Genomic DNA, 17,502 nt, shown 5'->3' on the forward strand with positions numbered 1-17,502 from the left:
CAAAATATATATAATGTTACCAAACACTGCAAAAAGTGCATGTTATAGCCCACAACATTCGGAGTCTCTTTGTTATGCACTGGTAAGCTACTTACCTGCAAGAAGTACTATTAGAAGGTACAGCTTTACCCCTTTCCACCCAAACTCTTACTTTTATATTCACCTGCCTTCTACATACAGATGTTTTGTTTGTCAGTTTTCAAGTTGCTCAATCTCCTCCTCCTCTCTAACAAAACCACCATGGGTTTCAAAGCATGTGATGAATCAGAGCTTCTCTCCATCAATTTCATCTGTGGCCCCCAAATACCTATTTAAAATCAGCAAACACACATATCCCCAATCTCTCAAGGGTAAGCGGATATTCGTTTACCAGTATGTCGGACAACTTCCCTTCAGAGAACAATAGAGTAACTGATTGCCTTATTATAGGAAGGCAAGTATCCTAATATGGATACACTTGACAATTTTAGAGAGCTAAAGGAACGTTTCTGACAGACATGAAATTCACACCCCCAAGGAAAATAGGAAAGTACACACGCGTACACACACACACACACACAATATACAAATCTCTAGCTGTACCATGTGAGAAAACTATCATCAGCTGAAATGCTGTTGGTGATGGTTTCTGTGATTCACCTGTAGAGAGGAGCAACAGGAAGAACCTTTAGGAAAAGAACTCCCCCCACCCTCCAACCCACCCAGATTACTTAAGAATTATGTGTTTTTGTTTGTATGTACAGGGCTTATACTTGCGATAGCAAATGAAACAGTAAGGCATTTCATCCATGTTTAATTCTGCCTGGTCTGAGGGTCAGAATGGGATTCCTGACTCTTCGACTGACTGTGGGATTTGAAGCAATTCATCCAAGCGACATGGGTCCCAGCTCCCCCATCCGGAAATTCCATTTGGAATCATTAGGATAATACCATCAAATAAAGTGTCAGGTATGAATATTCAAGTTATTGAAAAATAATAGGCTTAAGTGTATAGATTACAATAATGTGAATAAAATACCACACATTAACATTTCTGAAATGTAATGCTTTCCATTCAAGATGACAATTTTCCCTGGAAAGGACAGCTAAAAGGGAAAGAGCAGCAGCATGAAATAATTCTTGTAAAAATGACAGTAAGGATATAGGATGATATACAGACTTTGTGCACAGTTTACATATAATTTTTTGCAACCACGAAAAAGACTTGGGAAATCTTCATTGTGGATCATTTGTACTTGACACAGATTACTGTACCATTTTGTTTTCCATTCATCCACCTAAGGCAAGAAAAGTGTCGTATAAAAATGGATACAAATTCCTTGTTTTATATTAAATGTAAGGTAGTACAAATTTAACAGATTAAACTGTCTTCACCTTTAAAAAGGCAAGCTCAATTTCTGGTTAAGTTAGAAAGAAATGCATCCTATTTCTGCAAAGAGGCTCCTAATTTTTATGATTTTTGATAGGTGAACATTGCTAAATAATTTTTTCAGGGATGATGAAGAGGAAAGGATCATATTGTACTGTTTTTAGATCATCAACTCTTTCACCAACCTTGGCCAAGGGTCATCAAATTCATGCTTTCATTAGTTGTGGACAGGGGTGGTGCTAGTCTCTTCCTGGTGGGGGGCAGGGGGCTAAGGTGGACTACACAGAAAACTGTGGGGGCTGCACTGCAGGCAGGAGTGGGGCGGGCAGCGGTGGACTGGAGGGGAGGTGCAGTGCTGGGAGGGGTGGCTACGGGGAAGCTAAGACAAATTTTGGAGTGCCTATTGATGCCCTCCTCCCCCCAAGGTCCCCCCAATGCTGCCCCTGGTCGTGGATAGCAAGATTTTATTTCCATTCTATTCTGAAGTGACTATAATTTGAACTAAATTTAGACTAAAACAGCAGATCCTCAATTGCAATACAGCTCTGGCAGTCCCTCAGTTAAATTCTGCTGCACTCAAGAAAAACCCCAAAACGAAACAAAGGAAAAACATCCACTCCTATAAATAAATGTGAAGAAGCTTAGAAATTTTCACTGTGGAAGTTCACCCAAATCTTTATGCTGGGAAGAAACCATACATGCTAAAAACTGTCTAGAACTCCCAACTACTTACTACTGCAAAAATGTTTGCAGGGATATTTTTGCTCTAACTTTTGTCCTAAGGGAGGCATTTATGATAGAGGCATATTGGAAATAATTAGCAGAAATGCAGAGCTCTAAAACAAGTGTATGTTAATTACCTTAAGTACTGTATCATCTATCCCCAATTCGTATCTGCTTAATAAAGCTTCCAATTGACCAAAATTTGGCTTGTCCCATGGATTTTTCAAAGTTGATAGTCTTGCCAGTATTTGAAGGGAAAGAGTAGCACGTTTTTTTCAAGGATGGTTCAACACCAGGATGCCCTTTCAGCCGTTCTCTCCTTATGCCCCTTTCCCCTCACCCATACGTTCACCGTATAGTTATAGCAAGACAGATGCAAGAACTCCAGACATCAAAAAACAGGTAAGAACCCAATAAAAGTTCTTATAACATTTCTCTTCTCGTAGCAACTTTCAAAAAAAGTATTGTAAATGTATTTACCATGAACACTTATAAAGCCAGAACCACTGCAACAACATGGCTTGTTTAAACAGAAGCTATTCGTTACACTGCTTTATATCACTAGTGACTACTGATGCATCGAGCATATGGTACTTGTTATCCTCCTAAGGGCAAAGTGGGGGATTTAGATTAGCAGCATTGCAATAATTCAACCTGCCTTCACCTATTCATACCTCCTCCAAAAATGTGTATATATAGCACAGTAGCTGCCAACCAGACTATTTTGGCAAAGTATCTATCAGCTGGGATGCCATGGTTTCTTATCTCATCCTATGGCTTCCCAGATTATAGGAGAATCATCTGGGAACATGATTCTCTAAGGGAGTTTTCTTGAAGAGCAGAGACAGAACTCAAGTTCAGCATAAGCCAACTTGCTGCAACTTCTGTAACACTGTCACTCCGTGTTTTGCTGCCTACCCCACCTCAAAAGCAGCAAGTGATCTTGGGGATGGTGGGGAAGGGGGAGGATTAAGACTCCCTCCTTCAACTAAGATCAGGCATATGGGATCAGTGAAAAAGCATTATAAAGAGGCAAAACAGGCAGAATGCTGGCAGACCTTTGCCACCATTTGGAGGTGTACTCCATTTTAGACAACTCCCACAGAGACCATTAAGTGGGAGCCAGACCCACTAACTAGGGAGAGAGAAAAACTGCGGGTGTCAGAGATTCCTCAGTCTAGTGAATTACCTCTGATCCATTTTGGTGCTAGACAGAGAAGAAAGTAAGTCTTATGCAGCAGGTTACCTCAGATGGAGTAGGGGAAACTGGGGCCAGTTCTGGGCTGGCCCCAACAGCCTTACCTGGGGCCCTGGGGGCTTCCAGGGGCTGCAGCAGCAGTGATTCTGCTGCACAGAGCCTGGCTGGCAGCCAGAGTGTGGCTCCAGCTAGCCCAGCTCTGGTTTTGAATGCTGCCCCCTCATGCACTGCTCTATTTTTGTTTTGTATACACAGGTTTTTTGATCCCTGGATATCCAGGGGTCCAACCCCCACGACTACCCTGCGTTGCTCCCTTGCAATGCAGAGAACAGCTGAACGTTCAGTATGTGGCACCACAGACATGTCTGCAGCACCATGTACTGCATAGCCATGCTCGTTTGGACACGGCCGTAGAGGGTTTTCCTTGTGCTGGGATTGTTGATAACTTTTCCTTTCGACCAAAAAAGAGAAAGGTGGGCAACAAACACAAGTTGTTTCCTGCATCAAAGGCGAGGTGAGCAGGATATCCATTGCAGATAGTCTGAAAACAGAGCACAGCAACTGCAGATAACTGGTGGGTAATCCAAGATAGATCAACAGGCACTCTCAATGATCTCTCTCAATTCACAGCTTATATCAGACTGGTTTGCAAGACAGACTTAGTGCTGAACAAAATTATTCAAATATGACGACATAATGCAAACAGCACAAGCTCTGCTTGGCCAGAAAGACTGCCTGGCTCATCATGAGCACCTGTACTGGAAAACAACGGATATCCTGGCAAAAAAACATGATTCCATCTCACCCTCCATTCTTGTCTTATGGACAGTGACCTCTCAATCAGCTTCATCTGGTGATTTTAAATCTGCATCCTTGTTTCTAGAAATTATTAGATAGAAGTGTAGGTAAAGACTGGTCACATGATAGGCTCCATGGCTTTCTTTTAGCAATTTGAGACTATCACCCCTTTGAGTTGTACCAAATGTAGCTGATTCATTATTTATCTAAGCAAAAGAGATAGTAAGTTTATGATCATTTTGCTGAAGAAATCTAGCATGATTAAGTATCAGACTTTTGATTACACAATCAAACTGATCCTTGCACAAAGCCAAAGGAACTCCCTGTGCATGGGGTAATTCTCGGTCCACTTTCACAATTTTGATATGTTGAGATATGCTTCTTTCTAGAGAGTTCAATTTCTTATATATATCATTTTGACAAAATCAGGCCTAAGGAACATTCAGATTCCTATATAACTTTGAATTATTTGATATCTATTCAGAAGAGTCAAAATATCTTCTGGAGCGTACTGTCTGCATGGTTTTCTATTGACCCTTGTGCATTGGGCATCTGTGAGGCCTTTGGGAAGCATGGGATACGAAGAGGCTCAGGGTAGGGTAAAATAAGAATATAATCATGTCATCACCACCTTACAAGGAAGAATTTTGAACTATAGTAGCTATTTTTGCAACACTTTAATAGTATATCTGCATGAAACATTGCCTAGATCTGCAGTAGTGTTCAGATTCGACAGACTCAGTGGTTTGGGCTTTAGAGGTAAATGTTTGCAATTTATACAATATCCTATTTCCTATCTTATGCAATAAGAGCTGCAATTTGTTGCATGCAGATTTCTCAAAACACATTATCAAGAGGGCATTATTTGTGTTCCAGGAAAAAGTAATTTAACAAATCCCCAAGGATAGTATCTCTATTACATAAAATGGATGCACTTAAGTGTTCCTGAAAAAGACAGGCAAGCTCAAATAGCACCACTTCAAACTGCAAAGTAATTGTCATCTGCCTACTTACTATTTTCAGCAAACTAGCTTTTCTTTCTGCAGAAATTAGATCCCATTTCATCGAACCTGAACAGGGAACTGTTTTTAGATTTTGTAGAAAATGATCACAGAAAGAAAACTTGTTTTGTGGAGTGTGGGGGGGAGCTGGTTGTTGTTTGGTTTTTGGCACAATTATAACTAGAACAATAGGGGACCAAAAAAGTTGTTAAGATGGGGCTATTTACCTGACAAACAAGGATGTAAATGGTAGTCTATCAAACTGTTTCTCTCTCCCTCCCCCTTCACCCCCAAATAGCTATTGACATCCTGTGCTCATATAGCCAAAATGAACTTTTAGTGCTCACCAGATATATTTAAAATCATCATCACTAGTTTAATAAATTGCTTATGGATATTTCACTTTACACACAGATCTTATTTAATAAGCCCAAGTAAAATAAAGATGTTGTTAACAAATATAACACACTGGTGTCACTAAACCTGCTGACAGACTATCATTCTATATGACACACAAGAGAATAAAATCTTCAACTGCACTGATATACTTGACTACAAATACAGTTCAGCAGATAAGGAGTTCAGGCCACAGGAAAGTGCATATTAGTTTATTGCAAATATGCCCAGTATAAGCCAAGCTACAAGCATATAAAAGGAGCAAGAAAAGAGGAAAGGTTTATTTTGTTTCTATCAAAGAAAATTCTCAAGAGCAGAAAAGTAGCACAAAGGAAATACCTTAAGATCTCGCCTTTCCAGGTGTAAAAGCTCAGAGCCTCGGATGTCATGGCTGATGAAGATTTCTTTGTACTCTCCCAAACTGAGCAGATCCAGCCAAGCAGCAACTTCATCTGTGCCCCATTTTTGAACTACCAAAGTTAAGAGCAAAACCCCCTTAATTTCTACATGCTCAAATGCATTACAAGCAAAGGTTAGGCCAAAGAGAGTGGAAGACAGAATAGAACTGCCGTGCCAGCAAAAGGAAAGGTTAAAGGTAGTGTTTCCACAAAAACAGAGTTTCCATTTTACATGCAGGTTACAAGTTAGCAATAAATGTGAGAAGGTATCTATGCAAGTTGGGGATCTTTGCTTTGCAGCTGTGCTTTCAGCTTTACTCCGGTTTCCTCAATAAAGCGATCAAAATTAATATACTTCAACAGATGCACTTTTAACCATTTGAGGATCAGTAATACTAGGTCTAAGTTTGTTCTGATGTTACTAATAGCAATTTATCAGTTGTAGGCAGAAAAAACCCCTTCCCATTCTAACTAGAATATAAAAATCAGCATATAAAATGTATCTCAATAATAACTACTGCACCATGCAAATCTAATCTTAGAAATGTCTCTAGTTAACACTTAATTAACACAACAAACATTATGTTAGCCAAAACAGTTACACAGGCCATTAATAAGCTCTCTGTAAAACATTGTTCTCTAAGGTTAGTTGCCCACATTAGTTTTAGACCACATTTATATGAGGGAAATTAGGCTGTATTATTATTATTTCTTTAACACTTTGTGTATTCTTCTACGCAATGCTGATTAGCTTCAGACTGAGGTATTCTAATGTGACACATGATTTGTTTTAGGTTTGAAAACATCAATGAGCGGAGAAGTTAAATTCAAATTTGCAAGCTCATCTTGCTATGCTATCCAAACACGCTGCTGGATCAGAGACATGGATCCAGTCAGTTTTAGAACTACAGTTCAACCACATATTTTTCAGGGCATAATGCTAAGGCTGTATGTTCATAGATGCAATGAGGAGAGAGGAGTTTGTTCAACTTCTACTGTCTAAGAGAACAGGACTGGCTATCGCAGAGTTATGCTTGAGGTGCATAATTAGCTGATGTGAAAACAAAGCTAGAATATTAAGGGATAACTGAATGGATTAATTAATAATTAAAAGCTACTGTGCAGCCAGTGAAACTTAAGTCAGTGCTTGGAGAGGAAACAGAACTATCATGGGTCTTTGTGCTGCTAAGGGTTTGTTAAATATAATTACCCAGACAAATGCATGGGGACTCTAAACCAAAAAGTAGACAGAAATAACAATAGCTAGTTTTGGGGTTGTTTTTTAAAAATTATTATTATACATGTAACAGTTTGTGGAGGGGGCGGAGAGGGAGGAATCCTGATTGAGACCTGAAAAATGTATTGAGTGAACAGGTGAACTCCTATTCACCTGCATTCACCTAAATGGGGCCAGGTATAATGCATTATTTCAGCTTTTTATGAAAGATGTTTGTCCCCAGAAGTTATTTGTCTTTCAATGTCAAAACACATACCAGGCTGAGAGCTGGTCTTATGCTTTTGGACCTTTTCCTTTTTAAACTTTGGCACTATGCGAAATACTGTACTTCTGTTGTTTCTTTTAGCATAATCCAGAGGGGGATCCTGAATAAAAGAAAAGAAATAACTACCTTTAAGTAAAAAAACAACGAAAGTTCAAGTACATATTCGAAAAGGTAAATTACATGTATAATTAGTCTCAAAATCTGGTCCAAAATCTAATTTAGTACAGAATTGTGTCGGGATCTATCAAAACATATAGGATACCTAAAGGCTTCTTCTATTAAATAACTGCTGACACTTTAATTTCTTACATAAGAAAAAAGGAAAACTGGAAGCAGACTAAGCAGTAAAACTTAAAAGCTTGCTTGCAGCAGACAGAAGAGATCCAGGGTTATTATTAACACTGCCTCTAATGATGATAAGGGATACTAATTTATTCTTGTGTGGTAAAAAAAAATGGAAAAAAATATTAATCTGACCCACCTCATCATCATTTGATTGGAAAACATAATAAAGCCATGGAATCTCAGCGAGTTTTCTTAACTCAATCTCTACACTGTGCAAAGCGTCAGACAGCAGTTCTTCATGGTAGGATTCCAACTGCTGTTTTTGAAGCATCCAGGGGAAAAAAGAATACAACTTATTAGCTTTGTTAATGCAAGAAATGTTAACTACTTTATAAACTATACACTGCTGCCTAATACCAAACGTAAAGTAACAGGGAATTTCATACCAAACTTAACTTCCATGGCAAACATATCTAATCATCCTGGGCCTTTGTACATGCAACAAAATTGGCCTTTTAAGCAGTTTACAGTTGGCCCTTAAAGCAGTTTAAATGCCCTTTTGCACCACTTCAATGGCACTGCTGTTTCCATGCTTGATACTGTATTCCACCTTAAATGACTTTGTAACATAGCAAGATCAAATCCCTTGTGAGGTGTTTTAGTTTGCTACCTAACAAAGCGCAATGGTGCATGGGGCACTAGAGGCCGACGTGATCAGGGAAGCTCGGGCTTGGCAGGCTTCCAGCGCCCCATGCACTGTCCCTACCACCTTCTCCCACCACCGGCACACCCAGCCGCCCTCCTGCTCTGCCCCAGGGGCAAACCAGCCATTCCTGGGCAGTCCCAGAAGGCGAGGTGGCGGGGACGATGCAGGGGTGCTGGAGCTTACCTTTCTCTCCTGTGGCAGGAAGACAGGGGTGGGGCTGCTGCTGGTGCACAGAGCGGTCCCTGAGCTGTGGGGGACCCGGGTGTTTCCCTCCTCAGCGGCAGCACCCACCAACTGGCACCTGGCCCAGGTGGTCCCCCAGGGTGTCACTGCCATGGAGAGAAGCACCGGGCCTTGCGCAGCTCAGGGCCTGTGAGACCTCGCAGCAGGCGGTGCAGGCAGGCTCGACCAAAGTGGGGGGGGAAAAAAAGTGGCAAGGAACCTGATCTTTTCTTTTTGTCCTCCTGGAGCTTGCCTGCCTGCCTGAGCTGTGCTCAGCCCTGTGCTCCCCTCTGGGGCTGCAGTGCCCCCCAGGACCACCTGGGCCAGGTGCTAGTGGACGGGTGCCACCTGGGGGGTACCACCACCATGAAGGGAAGCACCAGGGTTCCCCACAGCTCAGGGGCTACTCAGCCCACTGGCAGCTTGCCCCCCTCCCCTCCCCCATAGGAGAGGAAGATAAGCTCTAAGGATCAGGCCCCCTAACCCTTGTGTATATGTGACAGGGGTTTACTTCAGTTTAGTTCTCCCTAAATTGAAATGGTGGGTTTTTAAAAACTCACCATTTCAATTTAGGGAGAACTAAACTGAACTAAACCCCTGTCACATGTAGAAGCACCTAGGAGACTATGTTTGAATAGATCTCAATGACAGCAGCCTGTCTGGCAGCTGAGCCTTATGGTGGGGACACAGCTATCAGCTACTAGCATCACTTACCATACTCAAGAACTTACTAAGGAACAGTTCTCTCATAACAAGAACACACAACATTAGAGATGTACAAAGAAACTTACAGACTAAGTTAGATTCCTCCACACTGATAGATACAAGAGCAAAGAAACCAGATTCATTGTAATAAATTTCCTTAATCTTGTGGCCTTGTACATCTACCTATCCAGAAGCTACAGCTGGGAAGGAAATGAACAAATAGTGCCAAGTGTAGGAACAACAATAAAGTTTGTGCTTTTAAATGATTGTGTCATAGGTTCATAGCTGTATGTACTTCTTTTTACACTATGATGTTAAGAAAGATTGAGGGAAGGATTTAATAAGAGAAAGTGATATGGAAAAACCTCAGATCAAAATGCAGAGTCCAACAAAATTGTAATAGCTTACAATGCGAGTAAACCCAAGTTCCTATTGTGAAAATTTCTTTACATGATATGCAGCTCTTAACTGGTTAGGAAGGAGTAGTGGATTTTTTTAGTATAAGTAGGATTCTCTCTTGAAGGCCCTTCCTAGATTTTATGCAATTTTCTAACTGTTTAAGAGACCAAAAAGGACTAGAAGGTAGAAACCCCCTAATTCAAATGCAAGCTCTGATAGTGAATCATAGTCACTCCGCTATAAACAAAATGAGAAGAGTCATAGTCATTTGAGTTAGCAATAATATACTAACAGCAGCATGGAAGTGTCTATGTGTACCATTTGCCTTTTGCTCGGCAGCAGCTTTATTCTGCTTGGCAGCATGGGACTCAATCTGCTGATAGATTTCTCCCAAAATGACATGGTTACTTTTTGCCAAAATACGTTGCCTAGCTCCACTAGTGAATTACCTCTGTCAGTTAAATCAAATCAGTAGACTGATGGAGAGGAATCATAATTTGAACCATCCTATAGCTCAAAGGTCACAGAACCAATAGACAGCTGCCAATTAAAAGGGTCACCAGTGAACAGTGGGGACAGTGAAGGCATCAATTTATGTCTGTCACAAGCTTGTCAGAGAAAGTGAAAGAATTGGAGGGGTGAAAAAAAAGTAAAGATAAAAATTAAGAAGGAAAGATCCACTTAAGGATTTGCTTCTTTGTGAGTGGACACACAAACTCGAGGATAGTACATGATGGCAGTGACAAGCACCTTGAACACCACCAAGTTTCATCCATTTGTATCTCCATGGGTAGGACATAGTTTCAGCATTGGTTAAAGTACCAGACTACAAGTTTTATTTCAGATTCAAGAATAAAATTCTAAGCTTAAGGTTTAATGAGAGTTATGGACATCTCTAATGTCAACATGCAGCATAATACACAAAATACATTGATATCTAGTAATGACCCCGTTATTAAATATTGGTTTAGCATAAATAGTCAAATAGGCCTTAATGAGACACTTAATAAAAATATAAAAATCAGAAATGCCTCAAAAGAAAAAACTTACGCATGAGCGGAAGTAAACTAAAACAACTCTTCAGCACATAAGCACTTCAGTGAAATTATTGCCCTTATTGACTGAGAAATGTGGAATTTCATTGTGTCTGATTTCATATTTAATTCATGTCATAGCATCTCCTGATAAACGATACCACTTAGTATTGCATTCCAATCATCTACTTAAAACTGTTCTGCCAAATCCTGTTCCTGAACAATGTTAAATCAAAATAATATATTTATTCTTGTATCTTTTTGTTAATTTGGTGAATTTTCAGATTCCTATATGTTTCTTTCCCCCATCTTCATTAAATTCATCTCAGGAGCATTGTCATCTTCAAATTTGGAAATGTGCCTAACCTCTTAATAGTTCTAGAAGCCAGGAACAAATGCAGAAGGGGTACAGTGGCATGGTCCCACCCCACCACAGAAGCAGCAGCTGGGGACATTTTTTAAGTCCCTGAAACAAGCAAGAATTTCACCCCCCTTCCCCTCTGTGCTCAGCAGTATGTCCCCTCCCTTCCAATTCCTCCATCTCTCCTGCTGCAATCCCTGGCTAACTGAGGATAAGGGGAGCTCCAGAGTTGCTTCTGCCCCTCTCCAGCTGGGCTGCATGGGGAGCACTTGTGCTGTGCAGGGAGTTGGGCTGTGGCTCAGCCAGGGACAGTGGCAGCAGCTTCTTCCCTTTGGGTATTTTCTGCATCCAGGAGCAGGCTCAGGGAAAGGGAACCCCACAGCCACCACTGTCCCTAGATGAGCTCAGCTCCCCATGTAGCTGTTCCCCAAAGCCCCAGATGAAGCAAGACAGGAACAGCTCTGGAGCTTCCCCCACCCCTGGGTCAGGTGGGGTCAGCAGCAGCAGTGGACAGGGAAACAGGAAGGAAGCAGAAGTGCTGTTGAACATAGAGGAGATGTGGAGAGCTGGGAGGTCAGCAGGGGAGAGGGAGATTGTTACCTGATTCAGAGTCTTAAAAAAAAAAAAAAAAATACCCAGCTGCTGCTCCTACAGTGTGGTCTGCCTGCCCTGGTGGTAGAGACAGAGTGGGGAGGCTGGGAGCAAGGGTGGAAGCATACCTGCGCCACTCACTGCTCTTGCATCCGCCTTTGCAAAATCCTGTATCTGCCTATGTTAGAAGCTAACTGCTGATCAGCCTTTAGACAGCAATGACCTTCAGTCACCAAACAAAGTGCATTTGAACTGTTTATTTAGAACACTATTTTCTGAAAAAGTCATTATCTTGATTCCCTTCAGACTCCAGTTCCCCTAAAGAAAGCATCCCATTTAGGATGCTTAGAGATGTTAAAAACCCCCCACAAAACCCAAACCATGCTTTGCCAAAAGGAGCAGCATGTTACTTAGACCCAAGATATACAGATCAGGCACTTCAGAGTAGCTTTTTGGTGCTTTTATCTAATAGCCGATTCAATCAGCTATTAGATAAAAGAGCCATAAAAGCCCCATTGAAGCTCCCAATCTATACAGACACTGGGCAAGCTGGATCCAACTAATGCAATGCCTCTTCTGGGCATGCACTGGGCTCAGCACAGGAGTGCAATGAGTTTGAAGTGCCATTTTTTTTTAACATTTGTCAGCAGTCTTAGTAACTACTATGCAGTTTGGATAATATATTTATTTTCTCCTGCATCCAAAAACTCAAAGCATCAATCAGATGCAACTATTCCTACAAAGTGCCTTTTTAATGTCAATTGAGAGAAAAGAGGAACTCAATCTCTTTCCTCGCCTTATCAAAGCTAACAATTTTCTAATTGTATTTCCAAAGGCCAATGCAGTATACTACATAACTTCACTATTTTTAGATCCATGATAAATGGTAAAAGAAGGAGGTCCAATAAGTTTTATTACTAAAGCTATACTAAATATTTACTAGACAATACTTGGAAAAAGCAATTTCTTCATCCCATGCTACTGGTGAATGGAATAAGAGATGAAGCACAGGATTTTACACAAGATATAAAAAAATAAGTATTTATTTTATCTCCTTACCAAAGGAACCCTTCCTACTAGTAAAGATTCCGTTTCATTATGCAGTGCCTTCACATTGACAGCTATTTCAGTGGCAGTGTTTCTGGTAAGACTCTGGGAAATAGAAGCACAATAGTCAATTGAATGGCTGTATAGTAAACTTAAAAGTACTCATGATCAGTTTATGGTCTCAAACTTAACCAGATTCTCCAAAGCATGCCAAGTCAATTTCTCAGCTCTGCATTGAGAACTAGACATCTAGATGACTCACTTTGAAGTTATGGGAGTTTCACCCGTTTGCCTGAAGGCACAATAAGTCTGATCACTTTTTGTTTCAAAATTCAGAATATATGTCAGAAAGTGTACTGTATTTGTTGCTTGGTTTTCACTCTGCAGGCTTACTGAGTTCTTAGACATGCCTAAGGATCACACAGTCATCCACCTGTCAGAACAATGTATGGTCACCATGGCTGGCTCAGGACAGCAGAGAAATTCAAGGCCTTTTCTAATGAAAACTGTTAATTAGGATGATTCACATGACACATGAACTGGCCAGCTACAATTAAACAAACACTGATTAGTTGGTCCAGTTATCAGGATGATGAGCAGGGATCCTGGTTTTCTCCAATTTAAAAAAATCCAAAATTTTCAGTTGAAAAAAAAGTAACCCCAAATCCACATTTTTCCATGATTAAAATGAAACACCACTATATATATATCAGTGGTCTCCAACCTTTTTGGGTAGGAGATCACTTTTTGAATTAAAAAGCAACCCAAGATCTACCCTGCACCCCCGCCCCACCCTGCAGGTCAATCTGTGGGGAGGGAAGGGGGGGCGGGGCTGATTGAGGCAGAGGGAGAAAAAAATATTTGGGGGCACATCCGCCGCAAGGAGGTATGTTTGTGGGGGAAGGCAAAGGGTTGTGTGGGAGGCAAGTCAGATAGAGGTCACAGCTGTGAGGGAGGGAGCTGGGCACAAGCAGGAGCAGGGGCTGCGGGGAGTGGGCCTGGCCAGGCCGGATGGTGGGACAAGCAGAGGCTTGGAGGGTCCCCAGGCCTCCACTTGTCTCCCACTACCCCCAGCCCCTGCGCAGCTGAAGAGCCTGGCATCACCCTGGCCTCAGCCGGCCCACCCCATGTGCAAATCCAGGGGCACATGCCCCCCATGCCCTTCCAGGCTGCGTGCTTGCCCCTCCCTTCACCCCCCCGGATGAGCTGCTTGCAGTGCTGGCCCCTGCTCCACTCATCCCACTCACCTCTGCACGCAGCCCTCCCCACCACTGCTGCTGCCGCCAGAAGCCTGCAGCCGAGCTGCCTTGTGGCCCTACTGCGGCCCCGCATGTGTGGGAGGCTAAGGCTCCCCCCCTTCCATCACCTATGCCCCTACACCCCCTGCCACCAGGTGAGTGGGGCCCTGGTGTGGGTCAGAGCCTAAGCAGCTTGTTCAGGCACACAAGGGGGCTCCTGTCGCTGCAAACACCCCAGCAGAGGCCCGGGGGGCTCATTTCTCCCAATCTGTGCACAGTGCTTGGGGTACAAAGCCCAGCATGCAGCAGCAACTGCCTCTGCCCCACACACAGATCGGGAGGGCACATGACCCCCCAGGCCTCCACCAGGGTGCATGCTGCACGGAATCCCCCCTATGCACCTAAACCTGCTGCCCAGGCTCTGACCCTCCCCCAGTCCAGCCAGGGCCCTCATTCACCCCTGCCCCTGCCCCACTCCCTCCCTCACCACAGGACAGTAGGGCTTGGAGGGGGAATTGCCCCACTCACCCGGCCCAGCCCCGGTGGCAGGGGGCATGGCTCAGCCTAGCCATGTGCGTCCCGCTGCCATTCTGCTGCTCCCGGACTGTGCCCTGCTGCTCCCGATCGCAGAGCATTTGACAGTTAATCTCAGACTACAGTCAACTGTCAGAGGCTCCACGATTGACTAGTCCAGGGGTAGGCAACGTTTTTTGGCCAGAGTGCCAAAAGAACCACAACGTCTACCTTGGAAGGTGCCAGAGTACCGACATGCCGAAGTCCGGAGCAGCTGTTTGCAGCCACCTGGCTGCAGCCAGCCCATGGAGCCTGGTCTGCTTGCAGCAGGGCTTGCAGCCTCCCAGCTGCCTGCTGGGAGCAGCCTGGGCTCTGTGGCTGGCAGCAGCTGCTTAGAGCCTGGGCTGGTGGTGGGGTGCCGAGCAAAATGGCCTTGCATGCCATGCTCGGCACACGTGCCAGGGGTTGCTGACTCCTGGACTAGTTGATCGGGACCCACTGGTTGGTGACCACTTATATCTCTATATAGATATAGATCTATACATACATGCATATATATCTATATTAGTGGTGTTTCATTTAAATCACGGAAAAATGTGGATTTGGGGTTAATTTTTTTTTTAAACTGAAAATTGCGGATTTTTTTTAAATCAGAGAAAACCAGGTTCCCTGATGATGAGTGCTTTGGTAGACTATATTAGTAGATAAGCAAACTCTTGCTCTTGAAGCTACCCCCTGCACAAACTAAAATTATGATGTGAGATGCAGGGACCCTGCTTCTCCTCCTTCCAAAATTCCCCCAGCAGTGCCACATCTCAATACTCACACCGTTGGAGTGGGTGTGTGTCCATATGACTGGGGGACTGTGGCGTAGACACCCATACAGTCCAATGGGTCGCCAACTGGTTAGAGAGTCACACCCAGAGGGTGGTAGTGGATGGGTCCTTCTCGACCTGGAAGGACGTGGGAAGTGGGGTCCCACAGGGCTCGGTCCTTGGGCCCGCACTGTTCAATATCTTCATCAGTGATCTGGATGAGGGGGTGCAAAGCACCCTGTTCAAGTTTGCTGATGACACTAAGATGTGGGGGGATGTGGGCACAATAGAGGGGAGCAACAGGCTACAGTTGGACCTAGATAGGTTACAAGGATGGGCGGAGGAGAACAGGATGGGGTTTAACACAGACAAGTGTAAGGTGATGCACCTGGGGAGGAACAATCGGCACCATACATACAGGCTGGGGAACTCCCCTCTTGTCAGCACGGAGGTGGAAAAGGATCTGGGAGTCATTATTGACTCCAAGATGAACATGAGTCGGCAATGTGGGGAGGCGGCTAGGAAGGCCAACTGCACCTTGTCGTGCATCCACAGATGCATCTCGAGCAGGTCCAAGGAGGTGATCCTCCCCCTCTATGCGGCACTGGTCAGGCCGCAGCTGGAGTACTGCGTCCAGTTCTGGGCGCCGCACTTTAAGAGGGATGTGGACAGCATCGAGAGGGTCCAGAGGAGGGCCACTCGTATGATCAAGGGACAGCAGGGTAGGTCCTATGAGGAAAGGTTGCGGGACCTGAACCTGTTCAGCCTTCAAAAGAGAAGGCTGAGGGGGGATCTTGTGGCCTGTTATAAACTGGTTAGGGGGGATCAGCAGGCGCTGGGGGAGTCCCTGTTCCCCCGAGCGCCGCAAGGAGTGACCAGGAACAATGGTCACAAGCTGGCGGAGGGAAGGTTTAAGTTGGACATCAGGAGGCGCTACTTCACGGTCAGGGCGGCTAGAGTCTGGAACCAGCTTCCAAGTGAGGTGGTGCAGGCTCCCACCCTGGGGGTTTTTAAGAGGAGGTTGGATGACCACCTTACTGGGGTCATTTGACCCCAGTGCTCTTCCTGCCATGGCAGGGGGTCAGACTAGATGATCTGCTCAGGTCCCTTCCGACCCTAGAAACTATGAATCAGCCCAGATGCCTCTACTTGTTATTCTCTCTCTTTCAGCACTGTCACAATTTTTCTCTCCCCCAAGTTCTGTGTCTTCCTTTGCCCTGTTTAACCCCACTTAACAATTTCAATGTTTCCATTATGTTTTACCCTCCAAATTAGGTTGTTTCCACAAGAGTCTGTCCACCAGTACCTTCTTCCTCCCCACTGGAAAGGATGGGGTTACATGTCCTGGGGGAGGGGAAGGAGAAGAATGTTTTCTGCCACTTTCACTGTGTTCCAGAATGCTGGGATGTGCTCTTTGTCCCCTTTCCTATAAATGCAACCAGCAGGAAGGAAGCTGCACTCTCTCTCTCTGTGCATGTATGTTTGAAAGATCAGGGGGGCCTTGGATATTAGCAACCTCATTAGCAACTGCCCTAGCCACTGGAACATACCGTTCAGAATACGAAACTGCTTTAAGGTCTCTAGAAATATTCCTTCATACAGAGGGTCCATTTTAAAACAAATTTCAATTGTTTCTTTACCTCAGAAAACCTTGGATTGGCTTTATTTAATGCATGGGAACATGCATTGACAGCATGAGCAAGCTCTTGTTCCAGCAGGCTGTGCGTTTTTGCAGCTTCACAGATTCTATAAAAATAGTAAAAAACAGGAAAAAAGTGCTTTGTCAGTTTCTTTTAAGAACTAGTTAAAAACTGAGCTATGTTAGGTGACACTGGCAGATGGGAAAATCATTTAATAGAGTTTTAACATTAACTGTATTAGAGTCCTAAATATATTGCCATATAGCTAAAGCTTAAATAAAATATCACTTTTTAGTTCTGTCACCTAAACGGCATTCATAATACAAAAGATCTGTTCTGATACAGGAGGCTGAGGAACATTTATTGTCTTAACTGAAATATCTTCCTTCCACCAGTGATTGAGATAGCCATTCCGATCACAGATTCATAGAAAGTTAGGGTATAAGGGACCTCTGGGATATGGACAGACATGACATAAACTGGTTTAAGTGATCAGAAACTGGTTTAAACCTGTAACAGAACAGGTGTTCAGTGCATGTAAACCAGTCTGAAAATGACTGA

The 17,502-nt window shown here is 43.5% G+C and overlaps 1 protein-coding gene across 1 annotated transcript in view; it reads right to left on the reverse strand.

Annotated features, from left to right (window-relative positions):
* Positions 1–17,502, reverse strand: part of DGKH (diacylglycerol kinase eta) — a 283,862-nt gene that overhangs the window by 2,353 nt on the left and 264,007 nt on the right. The window contains exons 26-29 of the mRNA XM_019525020.1: positions 12,748–12,840; positions 7,867–7,986; positions 7,377–7,485; positions 5,825–5,955 (exon numbers count right to left, since the gene is read on the reverse strand). Coding sequence (XP_019380565.1) covers positions 5,825–5,955; positions 7,377–7,485; positions 7,867–7,986; positions 12,748–12,840 — 453 coding nt within the window. The remainder of the gene's footprint in view (positions 1–5,824; positions 5,956–7,376; positions 7,486–7,866; positions 7,987–12,747; positions 12,841–17,502) is intronic.

The sequence above is a fragment of the Gavialis gangeticus genome, unplaced genomic scaffold, assembly GCF_001723915.1.
Source record: "Gavialis gangeticus isolate Ggan-Ray unplaced genomic scaffold, GavGan_comp1, whole genome shotgun sequence".
NCBI lineage: Eukaryota > Metazoa > Chordata > Crocodylia > Gavialidae > Gavialis > Gavialis gangeticus.